Below are 21,287 nucleotides of genomic sequence, written 5' to 3'. Positions count from 1 at the left end.
GCAGAAGCGTATTCAAACCTATACGATCAACTTGATACCAGGGAAGGGAAGGCGAAACGAAGATATATAAAATAGCCAAACAGAGAGCAAAGAAAGCAAAAGATTTTAATCAGATTAGATGTATCCGAGATGAAAATAATAAAATACTAGTTCACGAAAAGGATGTCAAAAAGAACTGGAGAAAGTACTTTGACAGCTTATTAAATTAAGAATTTGACAGACAGCCTGTAGAGTCAACGGAGACAGTAGCAGCAATGGTCACCAAAATAACAAACGGGGAAGTGGCTCAAGCGCTTCAAAAAATAAAGAAAGGAAAAGCGGTAGGACCAGATGATATTCCTGGGGAAGTATGGAGAGCATTGGGAGAGACAGCAACAAGGTGACTAGCAGGTTTATTTAATAGAATTATGAAAGTTGGACAAATGCCAGATGAATGGAGAAGCAGTATACTAGTACCTATCTACAAAAACAAGGGAGATATACAACAATGTACAAACTGCAGGGCTATAAAACTGCTTACCCACACCATGAAAATATGGGAAAGAGTAATTGATAGACGGATACGTGAAGAGACCGAAATATCCGAGAATCAATTTGGCTTCATGCAGGGCAGATCAACAACAGATGAAATTTTCATTATAAGGCAGTTGATGGAAAAATACAGGAGTAAAGAAACAAACGCTCATATGGTATTTATTGATCTTGAGAAAGCATATGATAGAGTTCCTCGAGAGATTCTGTGGTGGGAACTCAATAAGAAAGGAGTCCCTGGTGAATATGTAAAGACTGTGAGGGATATGTATGAGGGAGTAACGACTAGTGTTAGGACAAGTGTGGGAGAGACTGATAAATTTCATGTGAAAGTATGATTGCACCAAGGCGCGGTGCTTAGTCCGTATTTATTCTCATTAGTTTTGGACCAGATAACAGCGAAACTACAGGGTAACATTCCATGGTGCTTAATGTATGCTGATGATGTCGTGTTAGTAGGAAATAGTGAAAGAGACTTAGAACAAAAACTGGAACAGTGGAGACAAGCTCTGGAGGAAAAAGGTTTAAAACAGTAGGACAAAGACAGAGTATTTGCAATGTTCATTTAAAGATGGAGTTACTACAAATAAAATGGTATCTTTGGATGGTGAAATAATTGTAAAAAGCAATAGTTTTAAGTACCTGGGACCTGTATTACAGAGTAATGGAGAAATAGATGGAGATGCATGCAGTAGAATTAGGGCTGGATGGATGAAGTGGAAGGAAGCGAGTGGTGTGCTGTGTGACAGGACAATTCCAATGAAGTTGAAGGGAAAATTCTATAAAACAGCCATAAGACCGGCTATGATGTACGGAACTGAATGTGGGGCAGTGAAAAAAAAAGAGGAACAACGAATGCATGTGGCGGAAATGAGATGGATGAGTGGAGTGACAAAAGAGGATAAAATTAAAAATGAGTATATTAGGGGAAGTCTAGGTGTGGCACCAATTGGTGCCAAAATGAGAGAGCATAGGTTGAGATGGTTTGGTCATGTTCAACGTCGAGACGCTAATCACCCAATACGAAGAATTGCTGAAGTGCAGATTCCTGGAAGGAGTAGGAGAGGAAGACCAAAAAAGACGTGGGGGGGAGACGATTAGGCAGGACATGTTGGTAAAGGGGATTAATATTGATATGACTTTAGATAGAATTGTATGGAGAAACGCAATTAGGGAAGCCGACCTCGCATAGGGATAAGGCAAAGAGAATGATGATTCGATTCCATAGAACTCTGGGACATATTAGACGGAACGAATAAGGCAAGGATTGATTCCAGATATGTATACAATACTCCGAAAATACATATGCGACAATGCAACTATGCAAATAAATGTAGCAAAAGCCTAAAAAGCAAAATAAGAACAGATAGAGGTGTTAGACAGGAAGACACCATACCTCCAGAACTATTTACTCTTGCATTAGAAGATTTGTTCAAGAAGTAAAATTGGGAGAAACGCGGAATTAAAATCGATGGCAGATTTTTAAGTCATCTAAGATTTGCCGATGGCATGGTACTCATAAGCAACAGTACAGAGGAACAGGGCCCTGATTCTAATTCAAATTTCGACTGAAAACAAGTCGCAATCAATATGGTGACGTTGAAATGTGACTGTGCGAGCCTTATGGATTTTAGTTGAACTAACGAAATGATGTCATAAAATAGCGACTTATCGAAATAGCTACTCCAAAAAAGTGGTTGATATTATAATTTCGAGTCGAAATTACTGTGACACGGACATGAATGAATGGCCGAAAGCGAGGTTAGGTTTAGTTTAGTAGATGTGTTTTGTTTGTTTCTTGCAAGGAAAACTAAAGCAAAAGGTAATAATATGGCTGGGTTTTATGCAAATTTGCTGGTTTTGGAGGAATTAGATAGAATAGTATTAAATTAGAAATATAATAATTGAGAATGTTCACAACGTGAATTATCAACTCAATGAAAGAAGTAAGGTAATAATCTGGGAAAATTAGTATAAAACAAGGAAAATTATGTACCAGCTATTTTATTGCTGGACATGCTGGAATCAAATCTTAAGATTTCATATATTAGTAATATAGCTATGCAAAGTCCGCAGAAAGTGTGCTATTTGGTTTATAAACAAATTAGCGCTCCGAAATCTTTTTTTCAATTATTGCCCTGTAACTCAGAAGATTTTAACGTTAAACCAAAAATACTCACATAAAAATTCACTGTAATTTAATTCGGCAAATAGATATTTTTTTTCGATTTTCTTCGGCGGATATTTTCCTCGGAAAATTCGGGTTTTCCAAACAAAATCTTTAATTTTCAACTAAAATTTTAGGGAAGTAATTATTTATGAATTTATATTTATTTTTAAATAAAGGGCGAAACACATTTCTAAGAACTGGTGTTTGGATCTTTGATTCTATTCGAAAAATTTTTCCCTGCCAGAAATAGTGGATGTGTTCGTAAGGGGAGTTATTCGTAAGGGGATTTTTCCACATTCTCTATTTCATTTGTTTTATTTATGAATAATTAAATAACTTGGTGACATAAATCTTTTTTGTTATGAGTGTCTTGAAGATATGAAAATTTGTATGTACAAAGAGGACCGGAATAAAAAGGTAACGGTTCAAAGACTGAAATCCTGTTGTTTATAACTCTGTCGCAAATGCCGGTCAGATTTGACCGGTTATACCGGGAACTACTAAATTCGATTTTTTTTCTTTGAAGAAGAAGCCGTGCCCTTTTCAACAGCGTTAACTTAATTTAATTTAATCTGATATTTTCTGAGAGGTTCCATTTGTTTATAAGCCAAAAAATTGTTTCTTTATAACATTTCTGAGACCCTCAAATAGTCCAATTTCAATTCTGTAAAGTACGTTGAATAGGTATATGTAGTGCTTTTTTATACGAAAATCATAGTTATTTTGGTGTATCATAATCTTTCTGGTTATTATTTCGACCGAAATTTTTTAATTAACATTTTAATTATTGATAAACTATTGGTTAGATTGTCGCCGGCCTCCTGATATATAATCTACTATAAAAAATCTTTCATGTCACCACTTTATTTAATTATTGATAAATAATTACTTTCCTAAAATTTTAATTGAAAATTGCAGATTTTTTTGGGAAAACCCGGATTTTCCGAGTAAAATTTTTGTTGAAGGAAATCGGAAAAAAATTACCTTGTGCAGAACTAAATTGCGGTGAATTTTTATTTGAGTGTTTTTGGTTTAAAGGGAAAATCTTAGGAGTTACAGAGCACTGTAACTCTTGAAAACAACAACAAATAACACACTTTCTGCGGACTTGTCATACCCCATATTACTAATAGCTGGTAAATAACTTTTCTCAAAGACATTTTTTCGATAATTTGCCCAGACTATCAACCAACATTGCGGTGGTTGCATAGCCAATAAATCCAATAAACAGGAGGACCAACCCAAATTCTGAGCAGTGTCAAAATGATAACGTTAATATCCCCAGTTGGAACTAATATCGAAATGAATAAGAATCGCTATAAATTGCGACTGTCATGGCGGAGTCGAAATTAAATTGCGACATCGAAATGAATTAGAATCAGGCCCCTGATCTGCATGCTGAAAGAGCTTCAACGAAAATCTGAGAAAATCGGTTTAAAAACGAATTTAAATAAAACAAAGGTGATGACAAATCAAAATATCACAATCGACTTAGATGGAAGTGAAATCGAAAGTGTCGAAGAGTATGTATACCTACGTCACACGATCAAACTCAGCAAACATAATCAAACGACAGATATATCTAGAAGAATCCGAATGACTTGGGCAGCAGTAGAAAGACTCAGTGATGTGTTGAAAAACAAAAAGATACCAATAAATCTAAAGAAAAGGGTATTCAATAGTTGTATTCTACCAGTTATGACTTATGGAATGTGTAACGGTTTCGACACGTTACGAAATTATTTTTGAACTTTTTAATTATTTTTATAATTATTCTCCTTTGTTCTCTTAATTGACTCGTTTGCTCGTAATTCCCAATTATAACTACTATTTTCTCTTATATTTTAAAAATATTTATTTTATGACCTCATACCTAAACACACCTAAAACTACCTGTTAGTTTTGTTGGATTGGTGTCCCTGACGTTTGGTACATGTTCTGAAAATTTGACAAGGCGGTCGGACTTTACTTGACTGTGAAGTGCGCTGGAAGTAGGTCGACGGACCTCTGGTTCCATAATGGCTGAAGGTCTCATTTTTTAAAAAGTCATTTATTGGGAAATGCAGTTCAATTGGAAGTGTAAATGGTGTCCCGTGGGTTTTCTAAATCCATCCAGCGTGTTCTTGAGGAAAAACAATAACTAAAAAGGGAGATTCCGCATTTGGGAGAAATATTAAAACCTACCATCTAGATTCTAGACCCTTCAATCACCTGGAAGGAGCCGATTCCAGCCACGGACACAGTCAAGTCATTTGGGAACAAGCTATTGAGCTTTTCAGCTCCTGATTTCTTCTACACCTATACTTACAGGAAACATGGTTCGCCACCCCTCTGGTGTTAATTTTCTGGGACGCAGCAGAGAACCTTTTGGCAGTAGGTCAAGGAATGTGTCGTTTTGGGAACAGTTACTTGGGACATTGAGTAACTATGGCGTGTCATATCACAGACATTTTGGTTGATGTACTATGTTATTAATTACTTTTTCAGATTTAGCTTAACTTTTTTTATATAACATATTTGTATATTAATGTATACGTTACTTGTGCACAAGGAACAAGCCCAGACAATTAGGTTTTTATACTTTATTATTACTTTGATTGGTTGAGGTTATTCGGGTAAATTTAGGTTGTAATATTATTTGCTTGTTTCCCAGATATTTTGTCGTTAATTTGCTTCATTTCATTTGTTCGATTAATTCAAGTCGTTTGTATAGGTATTTATCTTAACTTCATTTCTTTAACTTTCATTCATTAATTTTGCTTAATTCATTAATGTATTTTCTCTTAGTTAGACTTGTGCCTATTTATTTATATTATTTTCATATTTGTCGGTTTAATTTAGTTTACGTAGCAAGCGTACTACAGGGTGTCTGCGTAACTTGGAACCATATGGGAAACTTTTTTAATATCAATTTTACGAAAAAAAGTCATTCTTTATAAAGTGCTCTACATAGTTTAAAACCTAAGATGCAATCATCAGATATCAAATTTTGTCAACAGTATACGAGGTATGTCAAAAAATATGAATTTCGCTCAAGAGCAAACTACCTTTATATTTCAAAATATCAAAAAATTTTATTATGAAAAGTTATTTGTAATTAAAAACCATATTCAAATATGCAATAACAGCCTTCTACTTAAAAAAAAATTCTGAAATTTTCGTAAATTACCGATTCCGAACATCATTTTTATTTATTAGACATGTAATAACTCTTTTATTAATAATTTTAGGAAAAAAAGTTATTCTTCATAAAAATCTGTGCATGGTCTAAACCTCAAGATTCAACCATCAGTTATCCAAGTTTGTTAATTTTATACGAGGTGGGTCAAATAATATGAATTTAGAAAGAATTATTTTTTTTTCAAGTAGAAGGCTGTTATTGCATATTTGAATATGGTTTTTAATTACAAATAACTTTTTATAATAAAATTTTTTGATATTTTGAAATATAAAGGTAGTTTGCTCTTGAGCGAAATTCATATTTTTTGACATACCTCGTACACTGTTGACAAAATTTGATATCTGATGATTGCGTATTAGGTTTTAGACTATGCAGAGCACTTTATAAAAAATGACTTTTTCGTAAAATTGATATTAAAAAAGTTTCCCATATGGTTCCAAGTTACGCAGACACCCTGTATAACCATTTGGTAAAGATAATCTAATGTGAGTTATACCCTATACATATATATGTAAGAGGTATTTAAGTTTTGCAATATATACAATGACTGTTGTTATATTAGATATATATAATAAAATAAACCATAACTTTTGTCATTTTAGAGTCACATAATATGCATTTGGTTAACTCAGAGATTGTGGAAAAATCTAGTAGTTATTTTTAATAAATATTTATTTATTTTGTATATTATTTATTCTTATTATTCCTTTATGTTCACATTTACTGATTTAACATATTTAATATTTGACAGATAAGTAAGATACCTGGGAGAGTGATCGAAGATCATTTCCTGGCGCCCATGATGTGTTTGGTTTTATTAAATTTGTTCTTCATTAGCAATTATTCATCTTTATTCATTTTCAGTACATTATTCGTATCTTATTATTTCCATTTCTAGTCATCATCACTATCTACTTTGAGCTACCGTCTTCGATAGGCATGCAAATTGGCCGTATCCATCCTTGAGTGTCAAGTTGTCATTCTCTTGCATATATCGCTAGCCTAACTTCGTTCAGTTTGCATATGTCTATTCATATATCTATTATCAGTAGGGAGCGGATTTTATGCGAAATGCATATTGCATGCATATTTCGCATATTTGAGAACTTTACTAAATTTTGCATATTTTTAATGAAATATGCATATTTTGTGCCTATTTAAAAACATTTAAGTCCAAAAAAAAATTTAAATTTTTTAATTCGACACAAAATATTTCCCCGCACAGGCTGTCCTATCTAGTAATTCGAGAACTACCTGAATCTGCTCATTCACTGCCTTTTCATTTTTTCTTAGAAAATACCCGATCTTTACACAAAGTACTTAAAGTGCTTATAGTACGCCGTTACAAAATGACTGTAGGATGTTAAAGTGATGAAGGATGGTTTACCAAGAAATCCGAATTTTATTTACTTGTATTATATTTAGTACAATTTGTATTCCATTTAGTAGGTGCTAAAAATTGAAATATTCATGCTTTGGAACAAATCCCGTCTTTAAAACTTTGAAATTTTGAAATTGATTTTGGTGCAGAATTTTCGGCTTTAACAAGTTATTTTAAGTACGCCCCAATTACTTATGTTGATGTTGAAAGGAGTTTTTCAAGTTATAAAAATATTTTATCTGATCAAAGAAAATGTTTCCTCGTAAAAAATTTGGAAAAACACATTGTAGTGAATTATAATCGAAGATATACATATATAGTGATATTGTCGTTTTATTTTAAATAGGTAACTATTGGTATCACTTTTTGTAAAAAATGTGAATAAATTGCATATACAGTATGTCCCTGTAAGTTGTATCCATATGGAAAACTTTTTTATTATTAATTTTACGAGAAAAAGTAATTCTTCATAAAAAGCTCTGCATGGTCCAAAACCTAAGATTTAATCATCAGATATAAAATTTTATGAATATTATACGAGGTATGTCAAAAAGTTTGAATTTCACTCAAGAGTAAAGTAGCTTTATTTTTCACAATATTGAAAATTGCTATTATGAAAAGTTGTTTGGAATTAAAAACTATATTCTAATATGCAATTACATCCTTCTAATTGAAATTTTTTTTTTTGAAAAATTATGGATAACTAACGTTATTTTCAGTTATTTCAATTCTGATAACTCTTTTATTATTAATTTTACGAAAAAAAGTGATTCTTAGTAAAAAGTTCTGCATGGTCTGACACCTAAAATACAACCATCTTATGTCAAATTTTATCAATTTTATACAAGGTATGTCAAAAAATATGAATTTGGCTCAAGAGTAAAATACCTTTATTTTTCACAATATCGAAAATTGTTATTATGAAAAGTTATTAAGAATTAAAAACCATGTTTCAGTATGTAATTACATCCTTCTTATTGAAATATTTTGAACTCTAAAGGTACTTTACTTTTGATCTAAATTTATCTTTTTTGACACACCTCGTATAAAATTGACATAAGATGGTTGTATTTTAGGTTTTAGAGTATTTTAGACCATGCAGAACTTTTTATTACGAATCACTTTTTTCGTAAAATTAATAATAAAAAGTTATTAGAATTAAAATTACTGAAAATAATGTTAGTTATCCATAATTTTTCAAAAAAAATATTTTTTCAATTAGAAGGATGTAATTGCATATTAGAATATAATTTTTAATTCCAAACAACTTTTCATAATAGCAATTTTGAATATTGTGAAAAATAAAGCTACTTTACTCTTGAGTGAAATTCAAACTTTTTGACAAACCTCGTATAATATTCATAAAATTTGATATCTGATGGTTGAATCTTAGGATTTGGACCATGCAGAGCTTTTTATGAAGAATAACTTTTTTTCGTAAAATTAATAATAAAAAAGTTTTCCATATGGATACAACTTACAGGGACATACTGTATAAAAAATAATGATTTTATTTGAAAGATAATAAATAAGATTGCCCCCCCCCTATAAAAGAATCCCCTAGAATAGAATAGAACAGAAAATTTGTGGTTTCTCGAAATGCGCATTTTTTGATTTTTTTTGCATATCTTGCGCACATTTCGTAATTTTTTACTGCATATATATGCGCATATTTCATCAAAATTGATCGCAGATAAATCCGCTCCCTAATTATCAGTCCATCTTCTTCATCTTATCATTTCCCTACACTAATACTACTGTAAAAGTAGTAATTTCATTACATCGACTTCTCAACGTAGAAGCCACCTTTTCTTTTTGTCACATTTTAGCTATATCCATTAGTTTTCAGTTTTCTTTTTCTTAATTCTGTTGGAGTTTATGATTTTTTTTACTTCCACTCCAACAGAAGTTTTCTTTTTTGTTACAAATGGAGACCGTGACACTTACAGAGTTGTCAGCCAATCGATTAAGAACGCAGAGGGCCATCGAACGAGCTATGTTGGGAGTATCTTTGAGAGAACTTGAGAACATATAAGAAACGAGGACGTACGAAGCAGGACGAAGGTGGAATATGTAATTGGAAGAATTGCGCAAATGAAATGGAACTGGGTAGGACACGTGGCACGGTAAAACAACGACAGGTGGACGAGAAACATGGTACATTGGAGACCACGCGAACACAACACAGTCGTAGTAGAGGAAGACCACAAAAACAATGACTAGACATCAAAGCCAAAGGACATCATAGGAAGAAACTGGCACCAAATAGCACAAAACAGAGAAGAGTGGAGAGCTCATGGGGAGGCCTTTGTCCAAGAGCCCCTTCACAAACAAGCTGAAGAAGAAGAATATCCTAATTCAAAAATAATATATTACCTATTCCATGATGTTTTGCCCTTTCCGTTAAAAATACCGGATCGTGAATCCTCTGAGCCCCGCTAAGGATTTCTTCGCCTCTCATGAACATATCGTACGAATTGGAAGCTTTTGGATTTTGTGGATCGGGCATCGTATAAAATGGTCGAACAGCCAAAGGAAATTTGTCCAAAATGTAGAAATCGGTATCGTATTTGGCTTTAACTAAACGTCCTAACAATTTTTCTGAAGGTGTACTTAAATCTTCTTCTTCAGCAACTTCAACTCCTACTTCGGCAAGCATTTTTCTTCCTTCGTTGAATTCTAATACAAGAGGTGGGTCCAAGAAGGCGAATGGTTCTGCTGGATATTGTTGATTTATTATAGAAATTTCGTTTTTGAATCTGAAAATGAGAAACTGTTAAAATCAAAGTCAATACTTGGCGGCTTCTTTCTTAAACTATACTAATCAGAACAAGTATCGCATAATTTTTAAAAAAGAAAAAAAGTTAAAAATAATTTTTAGCAGAATGTTATAATATTCGTTTGTAGTCTTTTTTAAGTGCCTACAAACCCATAACATTTCAAGTTGAAGCGTGCTTTTGCCGAAGAACAAAAAATAAACAAAATTTTGATAAGAAAGAATATTTCTTTTTGACATTTGTGTTCGAGAAATATAATCTGTGCATTACGTCTACTTGATTGTTCAATGAGTAATTTATCGTGAAACGTTTTTACAAAAAAATGAGTAATTTAATGTCATAACAACAGCTCATATCCACCAAACCAGCGTTTCAAGAGCTTTAAGAACGTATAGAGAAACGGGAGGTTATTCCACGGCCCGTAATGTTCGAATAAGTGTCAATTCGGTTACACTTTTCCAAAATCTATCAACGTGGCAAAGGGGTATTACATATACACCGACGGCTCCAAAATGGAAGAAGGCTCAGGATGTGGGATATACTCCAGATCCTCATAGCTGCAAAAGAGATAACCCAAAAAGGTATAACCGGTAAAACCATAATAATCTGCACAGACAGCAGACACGCGCTACTAACCCCGAATAAACCACGTGTCACATCGGGGTTAGTAATGGAGTGTCATGAGTCACTAGCCCAAGCTTCGGATTGTAACAACAGCATCCTTCTTCTTCTTCTTGCAGTACCGTCTCCTATCGGAGGTTGGCTATCATCACAGCAATCTTAACTTTGTTGGCTGCAGCTCTGAACAACTGTATTGAACTGCACCCATACCACTCCCTTAAATTTCGCAACCAGGAAATCCTCCTACGTCCCACATTCCTCTTTTCCGAGATTTTTCCTTGGATTATGAGTCTTAGCAGAGACTACTTTTCTCCTCTCATTATGTGGCCTAGATATTCCAGTTTTTTCGTTTGTATGGTTTTTATGACATTCCTTCCCCACCTTCAGCAAAACATCTTGATTTGTTACTCTTTCTGTCCATGGTATTTTCCGCATTCTCCTGTAGCACCACACCTCGAATGCCTCAATGTTTTCGATGTTTATATTTTTCAGTGTCCAAGCTTCCATGCCGTACAGCAGAACAGAGAAAACATAGCAACTTAACATTCTCGTTCTTAAGTTTATATTTATGTCCCGGCTGCATAGGAACTTTTTCATTTTGACAAACGATTGTCCCGCTATCTCTATTCGCCTCTTGATTTCTCTTGTCTGGTCATTAGCATCAATGAACCAAACCCCTAAATATTTGTAGGACGTAACTCTTTCAACTGGCTGATTATTTATGGTTAAATTCACATTCGCGTATAGCTTCTATGTTACAATCACGAATTTAGTATTTTTGATGTTCAGTTTTATACCATACTTATTGGTATGAGTGTTTATGTTTTCCATCAAATACTGTAAATTTGCTAGATTATCTGTTACTATTAGCATGTCATCAGCGTATCGTATATTGTTAATTAACTCTCCGTTATTGTTCATACCAACGTTTTGCTCTAGGAGCGCTTCCTGACATATTGTTTCGCTATATATATATATATATATATATATATATATATATATATATATATATATATATATATATATATTAAATAGTAGTGGAGAAAGCACGCAACCCTGACGCACACCTCGACGAATCTCAAATTCTTCAGTTAACTCATTATCAACCTTGATTTTTGCTGTTTGTCCCCAGTACAACTTGGATATGACGTTTTGTAATGTCGCGACTGTCGATGTTTTTGCTTCTTAGGATTTCATACAGCTTTTGGTGTCTGACTTTATCGAAGGCCTTCTCAAAATCTATGAAACCTACGTAGAGGTCTTGGTTATGTTATAACCAAGTTATAAGAGGTGAGGTGAGATGTTATAACCAAGACTTATGTTATAAGAGGTGACAGGCAACTGTAGCTTGTCACCTCTTATAACATAATGATCTAATTAATTAACCCACTTACCACGTGTAGGAGTCATATGTTGCACTAAAGCCTACATCCATAAGAATTTTATCCATCCTTTGGATTTTACGATGTTTACATTTATATGAGACTTTTAGTCTATTTTTAAAAAGTTTCAACCTTTGTATTTTTGGGTGGCTCACCATGTTCTTGTAACACTGATGATGCTCTTGTTACAGAGCGAAAACGTTTTGTTTCTATGTTTGTAGCCCTATAGGGGCTTTTTAAACTAATATACCTTTTACCAGGACAAAAATTTTTTATTAAATTTTACTTATTAATTTATATTATATAACTAAAATACTTACTGATCTCTTAGACCTTTAAAAATTTCTGTAAACATGTTGCCGATCGTCAACATGACTTCGTGATAGTGATAATGGAACGCCATTTCCAGATCCAAACCAGTAAATTCCGTTAAATGCCTGTGCGTGTTTGAATCTTCAGCTCGGAATACAGCACCTACAGTAAACACTTTTTCGAAATCTGCTGCTATCGCCATTTGTTTGTACAACTGAGGGCTCTGAGCCAAATATGCGGATGCTAAAATAATAACGTATTATCAAAAACTTGTATTGGCATCAATGTGCAAACATAATATGAATTGGTCCGTACACGACGGAAGCAGTGGAAATAAGGCGTGGAGTGAGGCAAGGATGTATTTTATCGCCACTACTTTTTAATATCTAATCCGAATTTATTTCAAAAATATAAAAAAAAAATAAATAAAAATATCGGAAAAGAAATGAAAGGCAGAATTTACAAAACAGTCATCAAACCAATAATGACATACGCCGCAGAAACACGAGCCGACACAGAGAGGACAAAAAGATTGCTCGAAACAGCCGAGATGAAAACTCTTCGAAATATCGATGGTAAGACCACAGTATATAGAGGTTCCACAGTAGAACCACTCTCCGAAAAATTGGAAGTAAAATCTTTCAACGCCCAGGACGACTGCGCATATTTCCTGGTCGCCCGAGAACCATTCTTCCATTGCTAGTCGAGTAGGAACGTACGGGTTAACAGTGCCGTATTTTGCTTAAATTGAGTTAGTTTTGTGAATAATTGTTAATATTGTGAAGTTGAACATGAGTAAAATTCGAACTGGTATTAGTCGGTGTTCAGCGAAAATGTGCACGAACAATTCAAAAAATTGTAACTACAGTTTTTCCGATTTCCCAAGGAAGCTGATAGGTACGTATATAATTTTGAATTTGCTTATTTAACCACCTTAACAGAATAGCATCATTATTATTGGAAATAGTAAAATGTTACGTGCAGTTTTTTAAATACTTAAGATACAATAATTATGTTTACAAAGAGGAAATATTTTCTAAAGATTTTTTGATATATATTATATAAATTCGGGTTCAAAACGTCCTCCGACGTTGTCCGATGCCTTGTTGCCAATATCTTCTATCATTGCAATTTTCATCTTCTAATTCTCGTACTTATTGATCGTCTTACTCCTTGTATCCACGTCGCAGCATTCAAAAGATATTTTTGTTTAGACATGATGCATTCCGGTACAGAAAATTGCGAAAGAGATGCCGGCGATATTTTGTTAAATTTAACCGATATATGTAACGACGAATCACTGCCCGAAACCCCTGCTTTGGTTCCTGAAAACACTTTGGATGACCAAGAATATCAAACATCAGAAAAATTACAGAAAAACTTCACAAGATATATATGCATTTATTTAATAAAAAAGTGTCTTAGGAAACATGTTTGTCAAATCTGTGAAGCATACATGGGAGAGAGTACGATGAACTAGACGATTCATCTGTTTTGTTACGTTAAAGACTACAGTGGTAATGAAACAAACGTTTTTGGCAAGCTCTATATGCCCAGCCAAAATTTTGTGCAGTATGTTACAGATTTGGAAATTATTTTTCAAGAGAATTTTCAAAATTTTAGTCATCAACCGAAAATCTTACAAAACTACGTTAGCTTTTTCGAAAAAATACCATATACGCATCCTTGCAGCAATTTTCCAAAGGGTTATCTCATTACATTATATGCTAGAATAAGAATATATTACACATTAAAAACAATTAAGGCTATGGGTACATAATTCGCAAATATTTTACGTGTATCCCTACTTTTTCTGTCTTTACACGGCAAATTACGTGTAGTAAAATTCACACTGGTATGGATATGTAAACATTACTAGAATGTCATTCTACTTGAAAATGTCATCATTAATTTAAAGAGATGGGTTTTGAATGTTCTTGGATAACTGTTATTTTTATAATTGGAAATTATTAATTCAGTTAATAAATGTGATAATTTTTTAACTAACTATGTATTCAGTGATTGTAATAATTTACTTGTACAACAAAGACTAATACTCAATCGAGAAAAGAGGAAAAGTGTTAAAGTGATTTTTTAATAATATATTGTTATGGAACGCTTACAATTTTGAACATCTTTAACAACAAAATACTGGGATCACAGAATATATTATCCTGAGGTATTCTCTGCTTGGATCTTCCACAAATAATACACAATAAATAACTTTTTATTAAATTCACGTCTTAAATCAATTATTTATCAAATACACTATATTTCAATAATATTTAATCAGTAACTCAACATATTCCCGATGCAATGTCAAATATTTAAAATTGTCACTGATTGCCAGTGTCTGAATGACAATATATGCTGACAATATTATATTCGGCTGAGTGCGTTGTAAGACAAAGACAGATTTGGAAAATATTACCACGGCATTGTGTTTATTTTTTTCGAATCCTGAAAAAACCAATAAATATTTTTGAAAAATTTAAACGCAGAATGAAAGACTAAATTATTACCGAGGGCCGAAAGTCCCTTAGAATAAATAAAAAGTTTATTTTGAATGATATATTTGAAATTAAAAATCACACTAAATTTTCTCTTAGTTTTTCACCCCTGTAACTTATTAAAATGAACATTATAGAAGTTCTCAGGAACTTTCGGCCCTCGCTAATAACGTGATCTTTCATTCTGCGTTTAAATTTTTCAAAAATACTTATTACTTTTCTCAGGATTCGAAAAAAATGAATCCCCATTTGAATAGCATTGCAGCCGAAAATACGTACCGATCCTCTTAATAGAAATTTTAAAGTATCTAAGACAAAAGGACATAAGAAATTAATAATTTGGAAACATAATTAGCTTTAAAACTTGTTGTTTGTTTGGGTTTATATGACTGCGGACACTAAATCCATTCGCAAATTTTAATTTTTTTTACTTATTAGTCATGTTTCGTATACAATTTTATCCGTAAACTAATACTAACGTTAATTTTCTTAAAAACTGGACATAATTTTCTTAAAAACTGGACATAATTTTCTTAAAAACGCATCAAACCATTCTCCTTTGGTCACTGGATTAACTTGTGGTTTAAAAATGGATTTGACTAGACTATGTCAAGCAAACATCCTGACAATGTAGATGCTTTGTTGATCTGACTCCTCAGGTCCTTTACTGGGCCACAATTTAACTTCAAAAAATAATTTTATTAACGTTTCGACTTCCAATTCGGACGTCGTTGTCAAAATACAAAATATTAATTTATTTTTGTATTTTGACAACGGCGTCTGAATTGGAAGTCGAAACATTAATAAAATTATTTTTTCAAGTTAAATTGTGGCTTATTTCCCAATTATAATAGTTAATATTAGTTTAATTTATTAAAAAATTGTTGAAATTGTTAAAAATAAGAAAGACGAAGAGAAATTTTTTTTATTTAAATTTGTGGCTAAAAATCACCATAAATTATAAAAGGCTTCTCGAGACTATTAAAAAACTTTTTCCGTTCATTTACTGTGATTTTAAGATTTGGTTTTACTGTAAAACCACGTAAAACTTTTACATAATATATAGAATAAATGGTTGACTTTTTAGCAGTTTGAATTTTAATTGATATACTCTTGCACATTACGCGACTGATTTGATGAAAAGTAGGACTATTGCAAAATTTAATTATTTTTTTACAGACTACAACTGAAACTAAACGAATAATGGCGAAAACACAAAAAATCGCCGATATAACCAAATTAACCTATGAAATGCCAATAGTGACAAAATTTCATAAATGTCAATAGTGTCAAAATTTCACAACAGTGGAGTAAACTGGCCTGCCGTTGGACGAATTACAAACAAGCGTTACGACGCGGTAAATTTAAATTACTCCTCCTGGTTTAAAAACAGAGTATAGTAATGCCGTGAGAGCTTCGAGATAACCCTTCTTTTTATTTGACGTTTATATGACGTGTACAATATATTAAAAACCATTGAGATTTAAAACTTGCGCAATACAGTTGATATTTTAAATACCGTTGAAATATAAACATTGAATTGTAATATTGTTTTTCTTTTATTAAACCCTTTAGTTTTGTAATATTAACACTTAGTAAGAACGTCTGGACAGTTAAATATGGGAAGCCGCATTTTTTATTTTAATAAATAATAGTAGTAGGCCCAGAAAGATTTAGTACGGCTCTGTAAGGTTAACCAAAGAAGCGTACGGCCTCCGCCCGCATCCACCACTGGTGAATTACCAATTTCGTACTTTGCCGGTTTACTTCTTGAGATCAAAGCGCCGACCGAGGAGTGGTTTTACTGTGGAATCTCTATATACTGTGGTAAGACTCTATGGGACAGAGCTAGAAGTACAGATATACGATGCAGATGCAAGGTGGACAACATTAATAACTGGGTAAGAAACAGAAGAATAGAATGGAATGACCACATAAGCCGAATGACAACAAATAGAGTAGACAGGACAGTGAGAAAATAGGAAGATGATAAGTGGGAAGACCATGAAAACGATGAAACGACAACTTACTAGAAGCATATTGAAAAAACAAAGTCACGTCTGTACAAAAAGAAGCCTTACAATTTATTAAAAAAGAAGCCTTAGATGAAGATGCAGCCATTAAAATCAACGGAATTAATGTCGACAATCTCAGAAATGCAGACGACACGGTGCTTATTGTTTCCAATAAAGAAGACTTGCAACGACTTATAAACAGAATAACCTAGTGAATATGGGCTAAAACTTACTACTTCTAAGACAAAACTATCGGTTGACAGCAAAACGGAGTTACAATCAATGAACATCAGAGCGAATAGAATAAAGTTAGAAGGAGTCCACAATATTACCTATTTCGGAACCAACGTTAACGATAACTGGGATATAAATAAAAAAATAAGAATACGGATTGTAATACCCAGAGTCACCTTCTATAAACTAAAGAAAATTCTTATTAATAGAGATGTGACATTTACCTTTAAAGTCAGATTAAAACTCTTGTACATATTCTCCAAATTATTGTTTAACGTGGAGAGCTGGACCCTTACAGAGACACTAATTAAAAAATTGGAAGCCTTTGAGATGTGGATCTAACGACGGCTATTGCGGATAAGTTGGATTGATCGCCAAGAAATGACATAGTTTTACACCCAATGAAAAAGACTACAGAAATAAGAAAAAAATCGAAAGTTTCAATGTTTCGACCATATAATAAGACATCCAGAGAGGTAAGTATAACCTTCTACACCTAATAATAAGGGACAAGATCGCCGGAAGAAAAGGCCGAGGCCGAAGAAGAACATCCTGGCTCCGAAATGTCAGAAAGTCGTATCAAGAGACATAGTTCAGAGAAATAAGACAAAAATATCCTGTTGGTGACACAACCCCCTCCAGGCCGAAACCAATTTTTTTGAGTAGTATGGACATCTATAATAATAACCTATGTTTCCTGCAGCCGATTTTGATGATATGCATAGTTATAAACAAATGAAGATCAAAAACGGCAAATTTTCGCTTTTTTTCGTCTATTATCAAAAAGCATTTTAAACAAATTTGAGACTAAGAAACTCATAAATCGTATAAAAAACTTCAATATGGCGCTCACTGAATATGTCTATTCTTATTGGTTACTTAGAAAATTGCAAAATAAATAATAGATTTTGAGTTTTATAAATATTCATAACTTACGTAAAAATTAACTTAGAACGTTCTTATTACAAAGAATGCTGAGACTTCTGGTGCTTAAATCATACCCTAAATCTCAAAGCAATTGGTCAAATAGTTTTAAAGTTATTTAATTTGTTTATCCCAAATTAATTTTTTTTGCAACACTATAAGTCAGAAAATGATGAAGATACAGTAATACTTTAGATAGTTTATGAAAGAAGAAGATTTACACTATTAATTTAATTAAAAAAAAAATGACAAAAAATAATTCTAAATATTGCAAAATTATTTTGCAAGAACATGTGAATTAAAAAAAGGGGGGCTAACTTCGTCCCTAATTGTCCTAGAACAATTGTTTTTCTTTCTAAATGTGTAAAAATTCAGTCTTTCTAAATATAAAAAAATAATTTTTCTACGGGTAACGGTTAAAAAGTTATTCGAATTGTTTATAAGTAATCAAAAAATCGACATGTTTTTGCTAAAGAATTTTACACTGTTTAAAATTACTTTGTCATTTTTTTTTTAAATTAAGTTAATAGTATAAATGTTCTTCTTTCATAAACTGTCCGAAGTATTACTGTAACCTCATAATTTTCCGACTAATAGTGTTGTAAAAAAAATGAATTTGGGATAAACAAATTAAATAACGCTTAAACTATTTGACCAATTGCTTTGAAGTTTAAAATATAATTTAAGCACCAGAAGTCTCAGCATTCCCTGTAATAGGAAGGTTCTAACTTAATTTTTACATAAGTTATGAACATTTATAAAATCTCAAAATTTATGACTTATTTTACAATTTTTTAAGCAATAAATAAGGATAGACATATCCAGCGAACGCCATATTGAAGTTATTTATATGATTTATGAGTTTCTTATTCTCAAATTTGTTTAGAATGTATCACTTTTTAGTAATAGACGAAAAAAGCGACAATTTACCGTTTTTTAACTTCATTTGTTTATAACTACGTATATCATCAAAATCGGCCACAGGAAACATATAAGTTATTAAATAGATGTCCATACTACCACTCAAAAAATTTGGTTTCGGCCTGGAGGGGGATGTGTCACGAGAAAAATCTTATTTCTCTGAACTAACATTCGCTAATCTGTTTCGAGCTGCTGTAGACAAAATATTTATCATATAATCGCCAACGTTCGATAATCAGACAGGACAGGGTACTGAAATAAGAAGAAAATAATGCAGACGATACAGTCATTTTGTCTGAAAAAAAAATACTGGATCCTTTGTAAAAGGTATATTTAAAAGACCCCGATAAGGGTTACATCACATTAACAAAACATTTTTGGATTAACAAATAATCCATCATCAGTGTTAAAAGCCCTAAAATAATAAGTATATACAAAAAATACTTAATATTGGATGTTGGATACTCAATATCTCTTAGGTGTTTAAACTTACCTTTAAAATAACTTACAGTAAATACGTTAGCACCTCCTTCCGAAGCAGCAGATATGATCTTTGGCGTATGTATTTCTACGAACCCTTTCTTAGTAAGCGCTTCCCTAAACAGCCGACAGACGCCTCCTTCCAATCGGTAAATTGCTTGGTTAGTTGGTGTTCTCAAGTCTAAAATTCTATTGTCCAGCCTTGTGTCTTGATTTACCCGGATATTTAAACCTTCTTCTTCCTAGTGACACAAATATATAAATATTCGAAACTATAAAAGACAGTTTGTGTTTCCTTTCGTTTCAGAGGCGATGCACAATCTCCAGACAGTTGTTTCTCTCTCATGACGTCCTCAGTGGAGCTGCGTGAAGACCTCTGAATCAAAACGAAACCAAACTGTCTATTTAAGTGGAATTTCAAAAATAGTTTAAAATCCACTTTTAGGACGCTCTAGAAACATCTCTTAAAGAAAAGAGAAAAGTTCTAGATACAAAATTCATTATTAACATAATAATAAATAATTATTTAAGTCTGAAAACTTTTCTTATTGGAACCCCTTTTTGGTAACATCTTTAATCTCTGACTTTTACAATTTATAGGACAAGAGACGACGAATAAAGAAAGCGAAAAGGACTCTACAATATGTAGTCACATTCCGCTTTTATTTGTCTAGGAATTCCTATGTGACTGCATATTGTAGAGTCCTTTTCGCTTTCTTTATTCGTCGGCTCTTGTCTTATAAGCTGTAAAAGTCATCTTATTGGAACCCCTTTCTGGTAACATCCTTAAACTCTGATTTTTACAATTTATAAGACAAGAGACGACGAATAAAGAAAGCAAAAAGGACTCTACAATATGCAGTCACATTCCGCTTTCATTTGTTTAGGAATTCCTAGACGAATTCCTTATCACTTTCTTTATTCGTCGTCTCTTGCCTTATAAATTGTAAAAGTCAGAGATTAAGGATGTTACCAGAAAGGGGTTCCAATAAGAAAAGTTTTCCGATTTAAATAATTATTTATTATTTTAATAATGAATTTTGTATATGGGATCTTTCTCTTTTCTCTTTTCCTTATATAAATATTCATTTTACATTAATCGTATTTAGATTACTATTTAAAATATCGGAAAGTGGAAAAATGACTGTGATAAACTCACTTTTATTCCTATGTATAAAAAAGGTTCACCAACAGATTGCAAAAATTACCACAAATTCCCCAAGGACAATGCGGATTTGTCCCAGACAGGGGAACAAGATTACGCCAAAATGAAAATTAGCAAGAACAATACAATTGAAATATTAAAGGTAGGCAACCAGCAGACTGAGAGTAAAAAAATATACTATTTGGGAACGATAATCACAGAAAATAACGATTAAACTGCAGAAATAACAGTGAGAATTAAAAAAGCGTGTGCCAACTTCGTGAAAATGAAAAAGATTTTATGCAGCAAAGATTGACATTGACCCTCAGGATAAGACTAATTAAATGTTATTTATGTACACAGTGTGCTTTACTATGGAGCTGAATCATGGACATTAAACCAAAGTGCAATAAATTGACTTAACGCATTTGACATGTCGGCATTTAGAAGAGTGTTAAGGATTAAGGAGAAAAAGCAGAGAGAGGGAAACGGAAAACACAATAAAAGAAAGGAAATTGCAATATCTCATGACATGTGATGAGAGGCGAAATATACAACATATTAAGACCGATAATTCAAGGAAAATAGAGGGCGGGAGAAGCGTAGGAAGGCAACTGTTCAGAGCAGCTGTCTCGAAGACCAGAATAGACATGATGATTGCCAACCTTCGTTGCAAATATGACACTTAAAGAAGAATAATAAAT

General features: G+C 32.7%; 1 protein-coding gene across 2 annotated transcripts in view; it reads right to left on the bottom strand.

Annotated features, from left to right (window-relative positions):
• Nucleotides 1–21,287, bottom strand: part of LOC114342301 (aspartate--tRNA ligase, cytoplasmic) — a 51,784-nt gene that overhangs the window by 3,528 nt on the left and 26,969 nt on the right. For both annotated transcript variants that reach the window (XM_028293103.2, XM_028293102.2), the window contains 3 exons: nt 19,453–19,681; nt 12,364–12,598; nt 9,640–10,022 (listed from right to left, as the gene is read on the bottom strand). In XM_028293103.2, coding sequence (XP_028148904.1) covers nt 9,640–10,022; nt 12,364–12,598; nt 19,453–19,681 — 847 coding nt within the window. The remainder of the gene's footprint in view (nt 1–9,639; nt 10,023–12,363; nt 12,599–19,452; nt 19,682–21,287) is intronic.

Source organism: Diabrotica virgifera, chromosome 8, assembly GCF_917563875.1.
Source record: "Diabrotica virgifera virgifera chromosome 8, PGI_DIABVI_V3a".
Taxonomy (NCBI): Eukaryota; Metazoa; Arthropoda; class Insecta; order Coleoptera; family Chrysomelidae; genus Diabrotica; species Diabrotica virgifera.
The sequence above is the reverse complement of the archived record's forward strand: the minus strand, read 5'-3'. Positions and strand labels throughout refer to the sequence as shown.